The sequence below is a fragment of the Rhipicephalus microplus genome, unplaced genomic scaffold (genome assembly GCF_043290135.1).
Source record: "Rhipicephalus microplus isolate Deutch F79 unplaced genomic scaffold, USDA_Rmic scaffold_13, whole genome shotgun sequence".
Classification (NCBI taxonomy): domain Eukaryota; kingdom Metazoa; phylum Arthropoda; class Arachnida; order Ixodida; family Ixodidae; genus Rhipicephalus; species Rhipicephalus microplus.
The window spans coordinates 32,482,697-32,500,175 of record NW_027464586.1 but is presented as its reverse complement, the minus strand read 5'-3'; the positions used below and the strand labels follow the sequence as shown (position 1 = coordinate 32,500,175).

The 17,479-nt window shown below is 45.7% G+C and overlaps 1 protein-coding gene across 5 annotated transcripts in view; it reads right to left on the bottom strand.

The window, feature by feature from the left end:
* The window catches only part of LOC119164607 (agrin), a 583,580-nt gene that overhangs the window by 106,419 nt on the left and 459,682 nt on the right, over positions 1 to 17,479 (bottom strand). For all 5 annotated transcript variants that reach the window (XM_075882719.1, XM_075882720.1, XM_075882722.1 and 2 more), the window contains one exon: positions 15,462 to 15,835. In XM_075882719.1, coding sequence (XP_075738834.1) covers positions 15,462 to 15,835 — 374 coding nt within the window. The remainder of the gene's footprint in view (positions 1 to 15,461; positions 15,836 to 17,479) is intronic.

Sequence of the window (17,479 nt, the reverse complement as noted above, 5' to 3'; positions counted from 1 at the left end):
TAGTGGCGGGTTGCGTTTATCGTAGCCCATCCTCAGGTTCGGAATGCATAGTTTCCATCCACAATTTTCTTCAGCAGCATGTCCATAGCTATGCAGTCGGGATAATGGGTGATTTTAACCTTGCTGACATAAAATGGAGTACCATGCACCACACCTCACAGGGATCAGAGGATTTATTCAATTTAATGTTAAAATTCAACCTCCATCAAATTGTTTCATGCCCAACTCGTGTTCAAGGAACAGCCACAACTGTACCAGATTTAATACTTATTAGTAGTCACCTTAGCCATGTGGACACTCAAGTTGATGTTGTAGAGTGCATTTCAGACCACAGTGAGCCTGTTTGCCGGTTAACGCTTGATCACAGATTACAGCTACAATCAACAGTAAACCATGTCCCAAACTTCAGTAAAGCAGATGACGCCAGCGTACTAACTTATTTAGCCCATGAGTTTTACGAGTTTGTGGAATTGAACTGTGATCCCGCCACAACTGTAAATGACCTTTGGCTAAGGTTCAAGCACATTGTTCTGCACTGCATGCATGAATTTATACCACAGCGGCGTACACGGCCGCAAATATATAACCCCTGCATCACAAGAGAAATTCTACACGCAAAGCGGAAAGTCAAACGACTTCGGAAAGCGGTAAAAGAAACAGTGCTGCAGTGCGAATACATCAAAATTAAAAACAGCTATCTCACACTTTAAGGCCAAAACAAAGCAAGCAAAGCAACATTACTTTGAAGTAACGCTACCGTCATTCATTACTGGTAACCCACAAAGGTTCTGGAAGCATTTCAGCGCTAGAAGAAACAGCAGTCTTGAACTTTCGTTGCAACAGAAAACGGCGAAATCTAATATGTACAACTATTTCCAGTCTGTTTTTACAAAAGATGACGGGAAAATTCCACAGCTTGCACACATGAATAATGTTGGAATAAGCCCTATAGATGTAGTTGATGAAGGAATATTTTCTCTTTTGCTCGACCTAGACCCCCAAAAATCTTCGGGACCAGACGACATCCCCAATCCCTTTCTGAAGCGATATGCCGAATGGTGCAGCAAATACCTTGGTATGGGTTTCCGCAAATCTCTCGCCGTAGCAAAACTTCCAGACGACTGGAAAAAAGCTAAAATAGCGCCGATTCCCAAAGCAAGAAATAGCGATATTCCTTCAAACTTTAGGCCAATATCTTTAACCAGCACGTCATGCAAAATATTAGAACATATAATTTCGAAACACTTAACCGTTTTTTTAAAAGGTAATGGCGTTTTGTCATCCTGCCAGCACGGGTTTCGCAGCGGATTATCGACTACCACGCAACTAACAGAAGTTGTTCACGATTTAGCATTATCTATTAACAACTGCACGCAAACGAATATCATACTATTAGAATTTGCAAAAGCGTTTGACTCCGTATGCCACAACAAATTAATTGCAAAACTTCGAAGTATTATTGGAGATGGAATATTAACAAGTTGGGTTAAAGACTTCTTAACTAATCGTTCACAATATGTCCTGTATGACCATGTACCATCAGAAAACTTGCTTGTTACGTCCGGAGTACCACAAGGCTCCGTTTTGGAGCCTTTGTTATTTCTTGTTTTTATTAACGATATCACAGACAGTATCTCTTGCACCATTAGGCTTTTTGCCGACGACTGCATTATTTACAAAGAAATGAACAGTCATTCAGATCACCTTGCACTAAGCGATTCTTTACACCATCTTTCCAACTGGTCTGACATGTGGCAAATGTCGATTAACCCCCCAAAAAAACAGTGTGCATGACGATAACCCAAAAAAAAGAAGCTATCCAGTATAACTACAGCATTAAAGGCACCAGGCTTGCAAAAGTGAATGCGCACAAATATTTAGGCGTCACGATAACGTCAAGCCTCAGATGGGATGCGCACATTTCTAACATTACTTGGGTTGCTCTGCGCAAGCTCTTTAACTTCGCAGATGCCTTCGGTTGGCCCCTCACTCAACCAAGCTTTTAGCCTATACTACTTACGTAAGACCGGTATAAGAATATGCTAACACAGTATGGTTTCCTTATACACTCACTAACATTCAAAAGCTAGAAAATGTACAGAGGAAGGCAGCAAGATTCATCTGCAACAAATATAAGCACACTGATTCTCCTACAAATATGTTAGCAAGTTCTGGCCTCCAAACACTTGCGATTCGAGCAAAACAAGCGCGCCTTAAATTTCTTTTTCAGCTCCTTCACAACCATTTTAAAATTGACCCATCATTGTACATCCGTCCGTCAGACTCCCGCGCTATTAGGCACAAACATTCATACACACTGAAAGAGTACTCTTACCGCAATGACACGTTCAGGCACTCCTTTTTTCCACTTGCCATAAGGGAATGGAACTGTTTGGATTCCTCCATAACTAGTGCGAAATCGGTATCCGACTTTGCTTTGAAATTAGAAAATATGTTCTCTTAATGCGGCAATACTCGCATTGCCAGAAGCATTGCGCCACCAGTGAAAGCGTAATAGTGGAGTGTACAAGGGTTAACTGGAGTGTTTGGAAGTTTGCTATTTGTTTGCCTGTGTACCACTGCACTTCATGCAAAATCTTCTTTTTGGTGATGGTTTCTTTGTCTTTGCAGATGTAAACAGTTTATATATTTTTCGCTCCTATACTTTGTGATGACTGTCATTTTACTACATTCCTGTTTCTGTTTTCTGCGCTGTTAATGTACCACCTGCATGTACAATCTGTACGCCCACCTGCTATGGTCTCAGATTGAGACTGGCAGTATTGAAAATAAATAAATAAATAAATAAATAAATAAATAAATAAATAAATAAATATCTGACTATTCATAACATGAAAGGCATGATTTACATTTTACAATCTTGCAGCTTTCGCGGAGGTTTCATTCACATGACATTGCGAAACTGGTATTATATGACATGACTGCATGGCGAACGCAAGCTACAGACCCTAACATGAAAATCATCACTGGCATGTCATGTAGGTCATAAGTCATGACTACACGCTACGCTCATGGTGCGCTTGCGGTCGTTTCACTGGTTTCACATATATCAAATATGATATTACGGGACGTGAATGCATGAACGACTAAGGTATATGACTGGTGCACACACGATTATCATGAGATACGTGTCATGTTAGAACATGGATACATGCCACGCTTATGATGCGCTCGCGGTCGCTTCACTAGCTTCACTTATACCAAACTTGGCATTACGAGACGTGAATGAATAACGAAGGTATGTGACTGGTGCAAACATGATGATTTTCAAGTACGTGTCATGTAATAACATGACTACATGCCACGCTTATGATGTGCTCGCGACCATATAGTATAGTAAACTTAGTATAGCTTCACATATACCAAGTTTGGTATTACAAGACGCGAATGGATAACGAAGGTACGTGACTGGTGCGAACATGATAATCATTAGATGCGTGTCATCTAAGAACATGACTACATGCCACAGTCACGGCGCCAATACATTTCGACGTGACGCGGTGCGCGAGCTCGCTGGCGCTCATTTTGTTGCGTCACGCAGGCGTTGCCACGCCAGGCGCCGGTCCTGCGATACACTCACAGGCGTGCGCCACGCTGCGTTGCTTTGACGTGACGCATGCGCGTTTCAGCGCGTCTGGCGTACCTTAATCACGGAAAGAGGGAGACGCAGTGTTGTCTAGGTAACAACTCGGCACGAAATGCAGCATGTCACATTTCGCACCGGTTGCCGTTGGGCCGCGCCGACGGACGCTGGTCGCACCGGTCGCGTCTGGCAACAGACCATAGAGTGCTCGCGTTTTGCTAGCGTAGCGTCACTGTGCCCAGCGTGTGCACTCGTCAACGCTACATTGGTGTATATTGGGCCCTTCATGATGCACTCGCGGGCGTTTTCCTAGCTACACATAAACTTAATTTGGCGTTACGTGACGTCAATAGATGAAGAAATCACATGACTGGTGCGAACATGATAATCCTGACACGCGGGTCATCTAAGAACATGATAACATACCAAGCTCATAGCGTGCTCGCGGGCGCTTCGCTAGCTCTACATATACTAAATTTGGTATCACGTGACGTGAATAGATGGCGATGGTAAACGACAGATCCAAACATGATAATCATGACACGAAAGTCATGTACGGCATCATATTCTTCCACCTAGTAACGTTGTGCTGATTTTAAAGTGACATATGAACCTTTTTCATTCGTGCTTCGAATATCATCGATTTCCACTATACGTCAGATCTGCCAATTTTTTTAATCCAGGACCTCTGCATGGCCACTCAGTATTCACACAGTCAAGCTCACCCTTGCAACTCCTCACACGCTATTCAGCTCTCACGTCGGGCAACGAACCATGTCAACATATTGCATCGTAGAAGGGTAACATAACAACCAGGTGTCACACAATGCCGATTGTGCAACGAATGCTTCTCACCAATTATAAAAGACCCAGCCATATTTTGACTGTCATCAGCACAAAACACTCATAATGCTTTGCCACAAGTGCAGTGGGTACTTCACTTAACCACACAATAACGAACGTTGGCGTAATGGGAGCTTCCTGAAAGATACGGTGATCTGTGGAGTGCTGGGTACCTCGCGTCACTTGCTCCAGGATAGAGGCTCTAGAGAGGTTGCTGTTCCAGTTTTCGCTCTGACTGTGCTGCATTTTCTACGCAGCAACTTTTTGTTTTCATCATGCCAAGGCTAAAAGAAAAAAGCTGAGGAGCCGTTGGACAAGCTCCTGCCGTCCAAAAGCACACGTTGGCTAATATACAGCAGTGAACATGAACAGCCCTAATGTCTGAGTAAATAAGCAGCAAGTGAAAGAAAATAAAAGAATGGGGAAGAAAGATTATCAGCAACACTGCAACATCGTTTAATTAGAAAAATAATAATAAGGCTATATTGAAACAGCGCCTAATAAAAAATAAACACCTAACTTCGGAGAATCGGTGATTTACGAAAAATCTGCTCCGATAGATGGGGATTCTTTTCAATATTCTCCAAAATCACAGAACCCTTTTATGAACTTCTACGAAGTGTTATTTGCTGCAGTGTGCAAAACGTGTTTGCAAAAATCTTATGGTGCGAGTATATAACACATTTGCTAAAACTGTGTTGTTATTGCTTTGTTCCATCGTGAAGTCCTGATGCATTGCGCTGCCACTAGTATTTCATACCAACCAGGCCCCCTTGCTACATTATTTGACTATTTGGAATGCTTTGTACACAACCGGGCCATCCCTTGTTTGTGCTATTTGCATCAACTAGAGGTAAGAAAGAGGAACATATTTCAAGGTTTGCAGAAATTGAACCTGCTGCATCATACATTTATTTTCAGTTTGTGGTGATCGCTTTTTTGAAGGCACCACTTTACTCGACGAGCCATTCAACGTGCCGCTTTCTGCAGGCACGTGAAAAAAGTTATTTGCATTGAAAATGGACTTTACCGAAAATGAACTTGCACAATATTTCTCACCTCAGACTTGATTGTACTTGCATTGAAACAGAGCATCAAGACTTAAGGATAAGTAAATATTTGATTAGAATTGAATTAGGATTACTTACTAAATCTCACAAAATTTTGCATATTATACCACTATTTAGCTTGCAATAGACTATCAAATGTTTGAAAGAACGTTGCAAAGATTTCATTTATATTATTACCAGGCAGTGGACATGGCTCCGCCGTCGTAGACGCATCGATGAAGAAGATGCGGATTCGGCGCGCGAGATCCTAGCAGCCCTGGGGTGTCACACCTATGTGTAAATATTGCCAATACACTCGTTTCTCTCTATCCTGTATTTGTAATCCCCGTAACAAGTTGGTGGAGGTACTGGGTAACGAAGCGCCATACAACAAAGCTCCACAGTGGTCGTCGAATCCGTGATGGAGCACGGGACTGACCGCACGGGCGACCTCTCCGTCGGCCTCGGCGACTCCTGCACCATTCACGGCAACGCCTCCACCGGCCCCACCCCCACCCACGTATGTGCTGACGCATCCGAAACATCCAGGAATGTTCTGCGATACGGACGAAGTTGATGTTGACGACTGGATAGTCAACTACGAACGTACCAGTGCGCTCGACCGGTACGACCCGACTCTTATGCTAGCCAACGTGCTGTTTTACCTGAAAGGCACGGTCAAAGCCTGATACGAGAACCATAAGGAGGAGATCGCAAGAGCTCAGCAGTTTGGGCTTCGATGTTTGCGCAGTTTCTCAGTCTCGACCGATTGGCTTCCGTTCAATTCGCCGCCTCGCCCCAGGTTACTGCCCCAGGAACGGTCTTTTCTCTTGCTCTCGCAATCCAGCTGAATGGCGAACGGCGGATGATCGGCCGATCTGCTTAAACTACTGCCGCACAGGGCACGTCGCACGGTATTGCCGCAACCATTGGTCTAAGTCCCGAACACAGTATAACAATGCTCGCCGCGCCGACAGCTATCGCCTTTTCCAGCCTCCTGCGCCGATCCCGGACAGCTACCACCACCTTCCACCCTATGGTGCTCTGATACGCAGCACAGTCGCTCACCGTCGCCTCGACGTCATGAGTCTCATTCACCGCCTGGTCGTCGCCCGGCGTCCCCTTCTCCTCTACGACGACTCCCGACCTCTCTGCTCAATTTTCATCAGGGAAACTAAGCGGTGCAGTTCTTAGAGGTGAAGCTGCATCCTCAATACCGACCTCAAATCCTCTCCTTGTACTGCCGAAACGACGAAATTTTATCGACGTGGACGCTCACGGCCTGACTTCTGCACTTATTGACACCGGGGCACGTATGTCTGTGATGAGTGCCCGACTTCGTCACCGCCTGAAGAAAGTTCTCACACCGGCTGCTCCTGGGATTATTCGTGTCGCCGACGGAAGAAGTCTTGCCATCACAGGAATGTGCACAACACGCATCACAATCGCCGATCACCCCACATCTGTTCTATTTGCAGGTATTGAGCAGTGCCCCAGTGACCTGAATCTTGTATTGGATTTCTTGTCCGCTCATGCCGCTCTCATCGACTCTGCAACCGCCGTTCTCCAACTTGAACTGCCTCGACTTGAGGCTGTGCCGTCCTCACCGTCACACCACTCGTGCGCTGTTGATTATGTTCGGCTGTCACCGCAAACCGCCACGTTTGTGGTCTTAACGATATCACCAGCTCTTCTTGACGATGACTGCATAACGTCTGCATTAGTATATGTGCTCTGGGCGCGAAGTGTTGCTGTGCCGCATCAATCGTGACTATCGTGGACAACTACGTTCAGCTTCCGCCTCTCAACTTTAGTAGTTCGACCCAAGTTCTCCCGCCCGGCATTTCATTAGGCCATGTTTCCTCACTTGATGCATGTAACATCGTGGCAATAGACCCTGAAAACTGCGCGTCCCCTATTGCAGCCAGCCGAGCAAACGCACCTACCGATGAAATCACGATGATGATTGCCCCTGATGTTCCGCCCTGTCGGGCTGCGCAACTACACCAGGTTCTGACCACCTACCGAGATATTTTCTACATCAATGATTGCCCTTTCGGTCATACGTCCGTCTTGCGTCATCAAATACATACCGGCGATGCTAGTCCTGTTAGACGGCGACCTTATCGTGTTTCCCGATCCGAATGCCAGGTCATACAACGAGAAGTCGAGAAGATGCTCTCCAAAGGAGTCATAGAGGCCTCTTAAGCTCATGGGCGTTACCTGTTGTTTTAGTCAAAACAAAGATGGCAGTTGGAGATTTTGCGGTGATGATGATGTTTGATGTTTTGTGGCGCAAGGGCCATTTCACGGCCAAAGAGCGCCAGTGTATCTTACTAAAAATATGGACAATGATTGTGATAAGCGGCTGTATAAGGGCCATAAAATTCCTCGCGGTAAGGCGGGTGAAAACATACAAGTAATAAAATGAAGATCATGCCGTGAAAGGTGGGTGTGGTGTGAATAGGTGACAAAAGTTGGTGATAATGAAAAACGATGGTGGACATGTATGGCATTAGCACAAGTGCCTCACTCGTTCATACCCTTGCGTCCAAGGGCCGTGAGGCATGTGCTTTCTTATGTTGCCACCGCAGCAAAAACCTCTCTAGAGAGGTCATGCTACGGTATGCCCGGGTATATGACATGAAAGCTATGAATTTCTTTTAAAAACGCTAACAATGATTTATGACTAAAAACCGGTTCCCTACCGACAAACATTGCAGGGTGTAAAGGTATATGTTGTCGGTAGAGTAATGGAAAATGTTGTTTTCTTAGAGTTTCTAAGTGTTTGCACTGGATTAACATGTGAAGGACTGTTAATTCTTCACCACATCTGTCACACAATAGTGGATCGCCACCGGACAAAAGATATGTGTGTGTCGTGCATGTGTCTCCTATCCTGAGCCTCGTTAGTATTACCTCTGTACGACGCGATTATGATACTGGCAGCCAATGACCAAGGTGTGGCTTAATAATGTGTAGTTTGTTTTGTGTGTATGTATCCCACTTGCTCTACCAGTAGTCCCTGAGGTTTCGTTTGAGAGGCGGCTTAAGATCAAGGGCCGGGATTGATATGGGTGTAGGGGCAGTGCTTTTGTGGACGGATGCAGCGAGCTGATCCGCCCTCACGTTGCCTCGGATCTCACGGTGCCCTGGCACCCAGCACACTACAACATGTTGTTTATGTGTGTAGAGTGTGCACAAAATGGAGTAAAGTGAGACAAGGACTGGTTTTTTTTGTTTTTTAAGAGTGTGCAGAGCCGTTACCACACTGAGGGAGTCCGTATAAATTACTGCTTTTTGTATTTGTAATTGCTTGATGTGTTTAGCCGCCACAAGTATCGCATAAGCTTCCGCTGTGAAGATACTTGTGCCTGGATGTGAAGGGCCAGCATCCGAAAAGGATGGGCCGACAGCAGTGTAGGACACAGAGAAGTTAGACTTGGAGGCACCTGCAAAGAACTCGGGACGTGTGTATTTGTATTGAAGTTCCAGGAAGTATGTTCGGATATGGGCAATAGGCGCATGTTTTGTAACTTCTAGAAAAGACACATCGGAGTCTATGTCTGCCACTGCCACAGTGGCGGGTATGCTACAGAAGCCGTTAAACTGTGTTCAAGTGACACTTCAGTTTCCTCAGCTAGACCCTTCAGGCGAACTGAGAAGGGCTGCCTCATTGAAGGTCTGTTTTGAAACAGAATGGAGCTCGACCAATCATTAATAGTAGAGTATGAGGGTTGCTTCGTGTCTGCTTTCACCTTAAGGAAATAAACAAAGGACTTGTAAGTTCTCTGGAGATGAAGCGACCACTCATTTGACTCAACATAAAGGATTTCTACAGGGCTGGTGCGAAAAGCACCCGTAGAAAGGCGGATGCCCAAATGGTGCACGGGGTTCAGCATATTCAAAGCGCTTTGAGTCGCAGACTGATAAACAACGGCCCCATAATCTAAGCGGGTGCAAATGAGGCTTCTATACAGGTTCATGAGACATTGCCTGTCACTACCCCACGTAGTACTTGACAACACTTTTAAAACATTCATGGCTTTTAAACATTTTCTTTTTAAATATTTGATGTGCGGTACGAAGGTCAACTTGTTGTCCAAGATTAAGCCTAAGAATTTATGCTCCGCATTACCAGACAGACGTTGATCGTTCAGTTTAATGTCGGGTTCTGAGTGCATGCCTCTCTTTCGGGAGAACAAGACACACGTGTTTTTTTTTTGTGGGTTCAGTCGGAATCCGTTTTCCTCTGCCCATTTGGAGACCTTGTTAAACGTAACTGAACCTGCCGCTCACACATTGCCAGATTGCAAGATCTAAAGCCAAGCTGGACTTCATCGACATATGTACAATAAAACATATTGCGAGGGATGAACAATTGCAAGGAATTCATTTTGATGAGAAAAAGTGTGCAGCTAAGTACACCACCTTGTGGCATGCCTGTTTCCTGGACAAATGTTTGGGAAAGAACCGTGCCCACTCGGACACGGAATGTCCGGTTTGACAGGTAACTTTCGATTATGTGAAACATTCTTCCGCGCACGCCAAGATGGGACAGGTCTCTTAAAACTCCAAAACGCCATGTTGTATCATAAGCCTTTTCGATATCGAGGAACACAGAGAGAAAATATTGTTTATGGACGAAGGCGTCTCTGATCTGTGGCTCGAGACGAACAAAGTGGTCTGTGCTGGATCTACTCTCTCGAAATCCGCACTAAAATGGGTCGAGCAAATTGTTTGTTTCAAGGAAATGTACAGGTCCGCAGTTTATCATTTTTTCTAAGACTTTGCACAAGCAGCTTGTAAGTGCATTAGGCCTATAACTCGAAGCTAAAGAAGGGTCCTTGCCTTCTTTCAAAATGGGAATAATAATAGCCTCTTTCCAGGAGGTAAGGATAGTGCCAGAATACCAGATAGCATTGTACAAAGTAAGGTTTTTCGTGTTTTGATTGATAGGTTTTTAACATTTCATACACCACACGGTCAGAACCTGGGGCAGAAGTACTGCAGGAATTTAGAGACGTCCGCAGCTCAGCTAGACTGAAAGCTTGGTTATATGCCTCGTATCTAGTGCATTTGTGTTCGAGTTTCTGCTTTTCTATTCTTGTTCTGTATTTTTGGAAAGTGTCAGTATAGTGGGATGAGCTGGACACCTATTCGAAGTGTGCACCGAAGAAGTTTGCCTGATCTTTCAAGGTATCACCCTGAGTGTTTACGAGTGGAAGTGTGTGTACTTGTTTTCATGCTATCCTACCGACCATGTTACAGACTTTAGCCTCCTGTGTGTATGAATTTATCCCTGACAAAAACTTCTGCCAGCTTTCTCTTCTGGCCTGCCGACGCGTTCTCCTGCCTTGAGACTTTATTTTCTTGAAGGTGTCAAGATTTTCGGCTGTCGGTGAGTTCCGAAGCAAACTCCAAGCTCTGTTTTGCTGTTTGCGTGCGTTTCGGCATTCAGAATTCCACCATGGCGCACGCCGTTTTCCAGGGTGTGCATTTGTTTGTGGGATGCATTTTGTTGCAGCATCAATCAAAAACGCTGTGAAGTAGTTAACAGCAACATCAATGTTCAAAGTACATATGTCATTCCAACCTAGACGAGCGATCGTATAAAACTGTTTCCAGTCGGCTTTGTTTATGAGCCACTTGGGAACACGTGGTGGACACTCAGTTATTGTGGTTGTGCTCAAAAATACGGGGAAGAGGTCAGTTCTGTACAGATTACTGACAACTTTCCACTAGAGTAGAGGCACAAGAGATGGAGATACTATGCTTAGGTCTATGGAGGAGTAGGTGTTACAAGCGAGATTATAATAGGTTGGTTCTTTTCGATTTAGGAGACACGCGCTCCACGAGAGTGGAGATTTTGCGTTGACTACTGTGCCTTGAACAGGATAACCCGCAAAGACGTATTTCCCCTGCCACGAATCGACGACGCCCTTGACTGCCTTCATGGCGCGCTATACTTTTCATCTATAGATCTCTGTTCGGGCTATTGGCAAATTTCTGTCGACGACTTAGACCGCAAAAAAACTGCCTTTGTCACACCGGACGGCCTTTATCAGTTCATGGTTATGCCTTTTGGACTGTGCAACGCCCCGGCAACCTTCGAACGTATGATGGACTCTCTCCTCCGTGGTTATAAATGGTCCATCTGCCTTTGCTACCTCGACGATGCGATTTTTTTCTCCAGCATTTGAAAGCTACCTAACTCGTTTGTCGACCATTGTAGCCGATTCTCGTGCATCAGGACTCCAGCTGAACTCGAAAAAGTGCAATTTCGACCGCTGGGAAATCACAGTCCTTGGTCATCGTGTAAGTGCTGCTGGCGTCCAACCGTACCCTGACAAGGTTAGCGCTGTCAAGAACATTTCTCTGGTTTCTACTACCAAAGATGTTCGTTGTTTTGTGAGCTTATGCTCGTACTTCCGACGCTTTATACGCAATTTCGCTACAATTGCATGACCACTCACTGATCTTCTCGAAAACAATGCGCTCTTCTCGTGGGGCCAAGACCAAGCAGCTGCGTTTTCCACGCTAATCCATTTGCTCACTTCACCACCAATATTGGCTCACTTTGACCCGTCCGCGACGACTGAAGTTCGCAAAGACGCCGGTCCGGTGCTCACGGCATTGGCGCCGTTCTCGCTCAACACTAGGGGGCCAAACGCGTGTTATTGCGTATGCCAACCGCCTTCTCTCCACATCTGAGCGGAACTATTCGATAACGAAGCACGAGTGTCTTGCGTTGGTATGGGCTGTAGTGAAATTTCGCCCCTACATGTATGGCCGGGAGTTTTCATTTATTACGGACAACTACGCTCTGTGTTGGTTGTCGTCGCTCAAGGACCCAACTGGTCGCCTAGGTCGCTGGGCTATATGTCTCCAGGAGTATAACTTCGACGTTATTTATAAGTCTGGCAGGTTACACCAAGATGCCCATTGTTTCTCACGTTATCCGGTGGACCCTGCTAACTTTGCTGTCTATGAGAGCGATTCTTGTGTGCTCGCCATATCCGATTTGCGCGACATCGGCACAGAGCAGCGCCGGGACGCAAACCTCAAGACGGTGATTGAGCGAGTATCTTCAGGACATTCCGAACTTTCGCTCCGTCAATATGTCCTCCGCAACGAAATTCTCTACCCCCGCAACATGAAGCCTGATGGCCCCGAACGTTTTGTTAGTTATTCTCCGACACCTCCGTGCCACCGTTCTTCAGCATCTGCATGACGCTCCGACTGCAGGACACCTGGGGTTTTTACGCACCTATCACCGTGTGCGGCAATGGTTCTTTTCGCCTGGCCTGTATAAATTTGTGCGCCGCTATGTCGCTGCTTGCAAGCGCTGCCAGCATCGCAAACATCCTGCTATCCGCACGGCTCGCCTGCTCCAACCTATCGATATTTTCCCGGAACCATTCTTCCGCGTTGGCCTCGACTTGCTTGGACCTTTTCCAACGTCTGTTTCAGGCAAAAATGGATCACTGTCGCAACTGACTATGCGACCAGATACGCTATAACTCGTGCCTTATTAAGTAGCTGCGCTACAGACGTCGCAGAATTTCTACTGAATGACGTCATTCTGCGGCATGGGGCTCTGTGCCACCTTTGGACGGATCGTGGCCGCTGCTTTCTCGCAAAATTTATCGACGAAATCCTCCGTAGCTGCTCTACCGAACATCACCTTACTACTGCCTACCATCCCCAGACCAACGGTCTCACAGAGCGCCTCAACCGAACTCTTAGACATGTTGTCCATGTACGTCTCTGCTGATCACCGTGACTGCGCAATGCTCCCGTACGTTACGTTTGCGTACAATTCATCAAGGCATGACACCGCCGGCTATTCTCCGTTCTTTCTCCTGTACGGCCGCAGCCCTGCGTTGCCATTCGACACACTCCTTCCTTTTGATACCACCGAACCAACGGCGTATGCTCAGGACGTTGCTTCTCGAGCCCGCGTCGCTCGCCAAATCACGCACACAAGGCTCACTGCTTCTCGGGCCTCACAAAAAGTCCGCTACGATGACTGGCACCGCGACGTTGACTACCCTGTTGACTCTCTCGTCCTACTTTCGACGCCGCATCGGCGTGAAGGCTTGTGCGAGAAGCTCCTTCCACGATACACTGGGCCCTACAAACTTCTCCACAAGGTCACTGACGACTACCTCATCACTCCCGTTGAACCACACTCTGCTGCCACACCACCTACTGATGTTGCTCATGTTTCGTGAATAAACCGCTACTACACTGCCAGTTCTGATTGACTTAGCGGTGCCGTGATGGCGCTTCGTCCGCCGGGGGTGATGTTACGAGGGAGCGGGCAAGGCTCCGCCGTCGTAGACGCATCGATGAAGAAGAATCGGATTCGGCGCGCGAGATCCTATAATCCCTGGGGTGTCACACCTACCTGTAAATATTGCAAATACACTTGTTTCTCTCTATCGTGTATTTTTAATCCCCGTAACGATATATAGACAATTCTTCGTAGCTGCCACTAACTTCGTGTGAGGGAATATTCATACATATATCTTTATTACTGATGACTATATTGAATGAATTAGGCTTTATTTCACTGAATTAGCGCATATTTTCCATGGTAAAAAATGCGCAAGCTATATTTGAATGCATTTATTATTTTTATTTTTCTTTATTTTTTATTCAATATATCTTTATATTTTCTTTTAACTTTTTATTTTAAGTTTTCATTTTTTATTTTTAGTTCCTATATTTAATTTTTATTTGCTTTTTTTTAATTTTCATTATTGTTATTAAATTTTATTATTCATTTTGTTTATTTTTTTATTTTTATTTCATCATTCCTTGCGAAAACGGTGGACTCGTTTAATTTAAAGGAGAATAAAGCTTAAAATCACCGCTTCCTCCTCTGTTTCCACGCGTGCTGACAGCCTTTTCCCATCCCATGCAAACTACGGCTGGTGAAGACAATGGTGTGAATGTTATTTTTCATGCTCGAAACATTAAAGAGGCTTATACTGCAGTGGATAAGACGATCACATAACCTTACAAATGATCATGCGCAAGCCTTCGTGAAAGTTTCATGGACATAACTCACAGCATATTTCTTACCTCTGCTCACTCTCGTAGGCCACATTGTCGACAAACTTCTGGAGATCCTATCTTCAGCCACGTGGGTGAAACCGCATGCCGTATCATCGACATATTTCACATTAGGAAAAACTCTGATCCTTGTTCCTCAATTTCATTCATCGAACCCAAGTATTGTGAAGTCACTCGAATCATACATTTTTGCACCAAAAAATGACATTTAAACGAACACGTTGGATTGTCTTAGAGCATATATTTCTAAGTGTGCAATTAACCAATGACTTCTTAGGTTGGTGCGCTGTCCCGTGTTATTTGTATCGCTCTACTGTCTTAAGCGCCACTTCAGAAACTGTAAGTAACTCACGAATTCTCAGATCTTCTTCCCTCGTTCTCGCTCAGAAAAACACAGGAAACACAAATTTTACACCAGAAGAATCGTCTTCCTGGTGACGTTGTGGATGCAGCTTTAGTAACCCCATTCTTAGCGAAGCTAACCTGTAGTATGTCTTCCCATCACATCCTCCTCATTCTGTGATCGCGGCACAGTTTTTTGTTTCTTTTTGCTTGCTTTTATGTAGTGTTATTCACAATGACGTATGCACAACAGCTTGTGCAGACGCATAACATGCATTGTATGATATTTTTATACCACGTTTCAAAATGTGCGTTTGCCGCCCATTTATAGTGTGCGTAAGTTATTGAGAAAAATTTTAGTGGTATTACCTGTACTTATGTGTTTTTCCACTCCTGCTCATGCCTCCCATTTACCAGCCAGCTGAAAGCACAAAGAAAACAAAAACAAAAACAAAACGGGATTCTGCAACGGGCTGGCTAAGCTTTGTACTTTAGGGACACTTTCGCTGACGCGTGATAGAGAACGAGCGTGTATTCACCTTTAGATAGCGCTTGGCGACCACCCGGTGAAAGCGGCCTATGGTGAGTGGTTTGGGAGCGCGCAGCAGCACGGGGCCTGAGCCGAGGTTGTACCGGAACTCGAGGTGCCCGTCACGCAGGGCCAGAGAGACAAAGTCACCGGCACCGGAGGTGGTCTGGCCATTGTACAGAAGCAGGCCGTCGGGCGCGTCTGCCTTGAGCTCCAGTTCGAGCGACAGACCCGTGTAAGCTTGCAGCCGGTGCAGCTCCAAGAAAGAGCGGCCCGAAAACTGCGGCACGCGCAGAGGCTGCGACGGGGTCTCCAGGGGTGCTCGTTCTTCGTCTCCCCTGATATCATCTTCCTCATCCAACGGGGGACGGCCTTCCTGGGGCTCTGCGCAGTTTATGTACAATCACTGCTGGCCGGCACAACACCACGTATCATGCACTCTGTGAACGCTTGGGCTCCATCTGCCTTTTTTCTGATGCTCATTTTTTCATTGCGAAAGGCGAAACAGGACAATATCGTGCGATAGTAGTCAAGACAATCATAATACTAATTCTTAGTGAACACCATTGTTACACTTTGGGGGTCTTAGTAACTAATTTGTTTTAATTACCAATGCAAACAGCTCAGATAGCTCATCCAACAAAAAAGTTACCATCGGCATTGGCATGAGTTACGCAGAATTTATTTACCTATTTATTTATTGACCTATTTACTTATACAGTACAACTAGTCTCTAGATGAGGCTGTATGCAGGAGTGGGAGCAACAAGTACAAATAGAAATGAACGAATCAAGATAGTGTAACGTGAAACGACAAGAACAAGAAAAAGAAACCTAAGTGATCCATCTGACACACGAATTGGTATAAAAAAAGTTGACCTTAATGTCGACATTGAAGTCAATGGTGGCCCAAACGATTAGCGGTTGCTCTCCGGGGCCCCTGAGGCTGGCTTCTTGAAGGCGGTGCCTTCCACTTTGGCTAAGCCATGGACTTCCACAGGCGGTGCCTTCCACTTCGGCTAACTCATTGACTTCAACGTCGACGTTGAAGTCAATGGGTTAGCCAAAGTGGAAGGCATCGCCTTCAAGAAGCCAGCCTCACGGGCCCTGGAGAGCAACCGCTAGTCGTTTGGGCCACCCTCGGGACTACCTTGAGATGTAGAGGTTGGACGACACACACAAAAAAAAATGTAGATCGTGCACTCACAAACGGGGCCTCTTCTAGGCTTTCGAGCCATTAAAGTTCTGCAAGTCGTCAAGCTTGTGGACGGCATGGCTAGGGATTGCGGGGGTGTTGACATTTTCTGTAAAGTTGTTTGCGCCGCGTAGCGCAGGTGTCTCGCACAGAAGCCAAATTTGGGGAGTGACAACCGCCAGACAATAGATCGCGTTGTGTTCGCGTTGAGTTCGGGCTGTCAAGGTGGATGGACGTGTTTTTTGAGCGCTCCGGAACGACTGCGCAGATAAGTGTTTTTGCATGTTTTGAGCTTATCTTTATAATTATAAGGCAGCGGTTGAAATCTTCGTAGCACTTATTTTATGGTACGGCTTTTTCGGGGGCCAGTCACCAGGTATTTATTAGTTAGTGCAGGTGTGTGTGTTTGAATTTTTTTTTGTTTTTTTCTTTTGCCACCCCGTGGGGAAGGTGCGCGTACATTGAACACGCAAATTTTTGTAGTAGAGCTTAGACTTTCTTTTTTTTCGTACTGCAGGGCTCGAGTTTAGTAATTATCGAGTATAGGGACAATTGGTGTCAGAAAGGCATGGTTAAAAAAAATGTAAAGTGTTCAGGATGTGGAGTGGGTTTAAAAGTGAACCCAAGCGTAGAAGCGGATGGAGAAGAGGCTGACGCGAAGTGTAGGCAATGTGAGATCGAGGAAAAAATTAAGAAAATTATGGTTGCCCCGAGTGAACTGCTGATGAGAATCTCCGAGCTCGAGACTGCGTTGGTGACAGAGCAAGAGAAAACGAGGGCAATGGGAGAAAGACTGAAGTCCGCCGCGGAAGCGCTAGCGAAGCTGAACAAAGA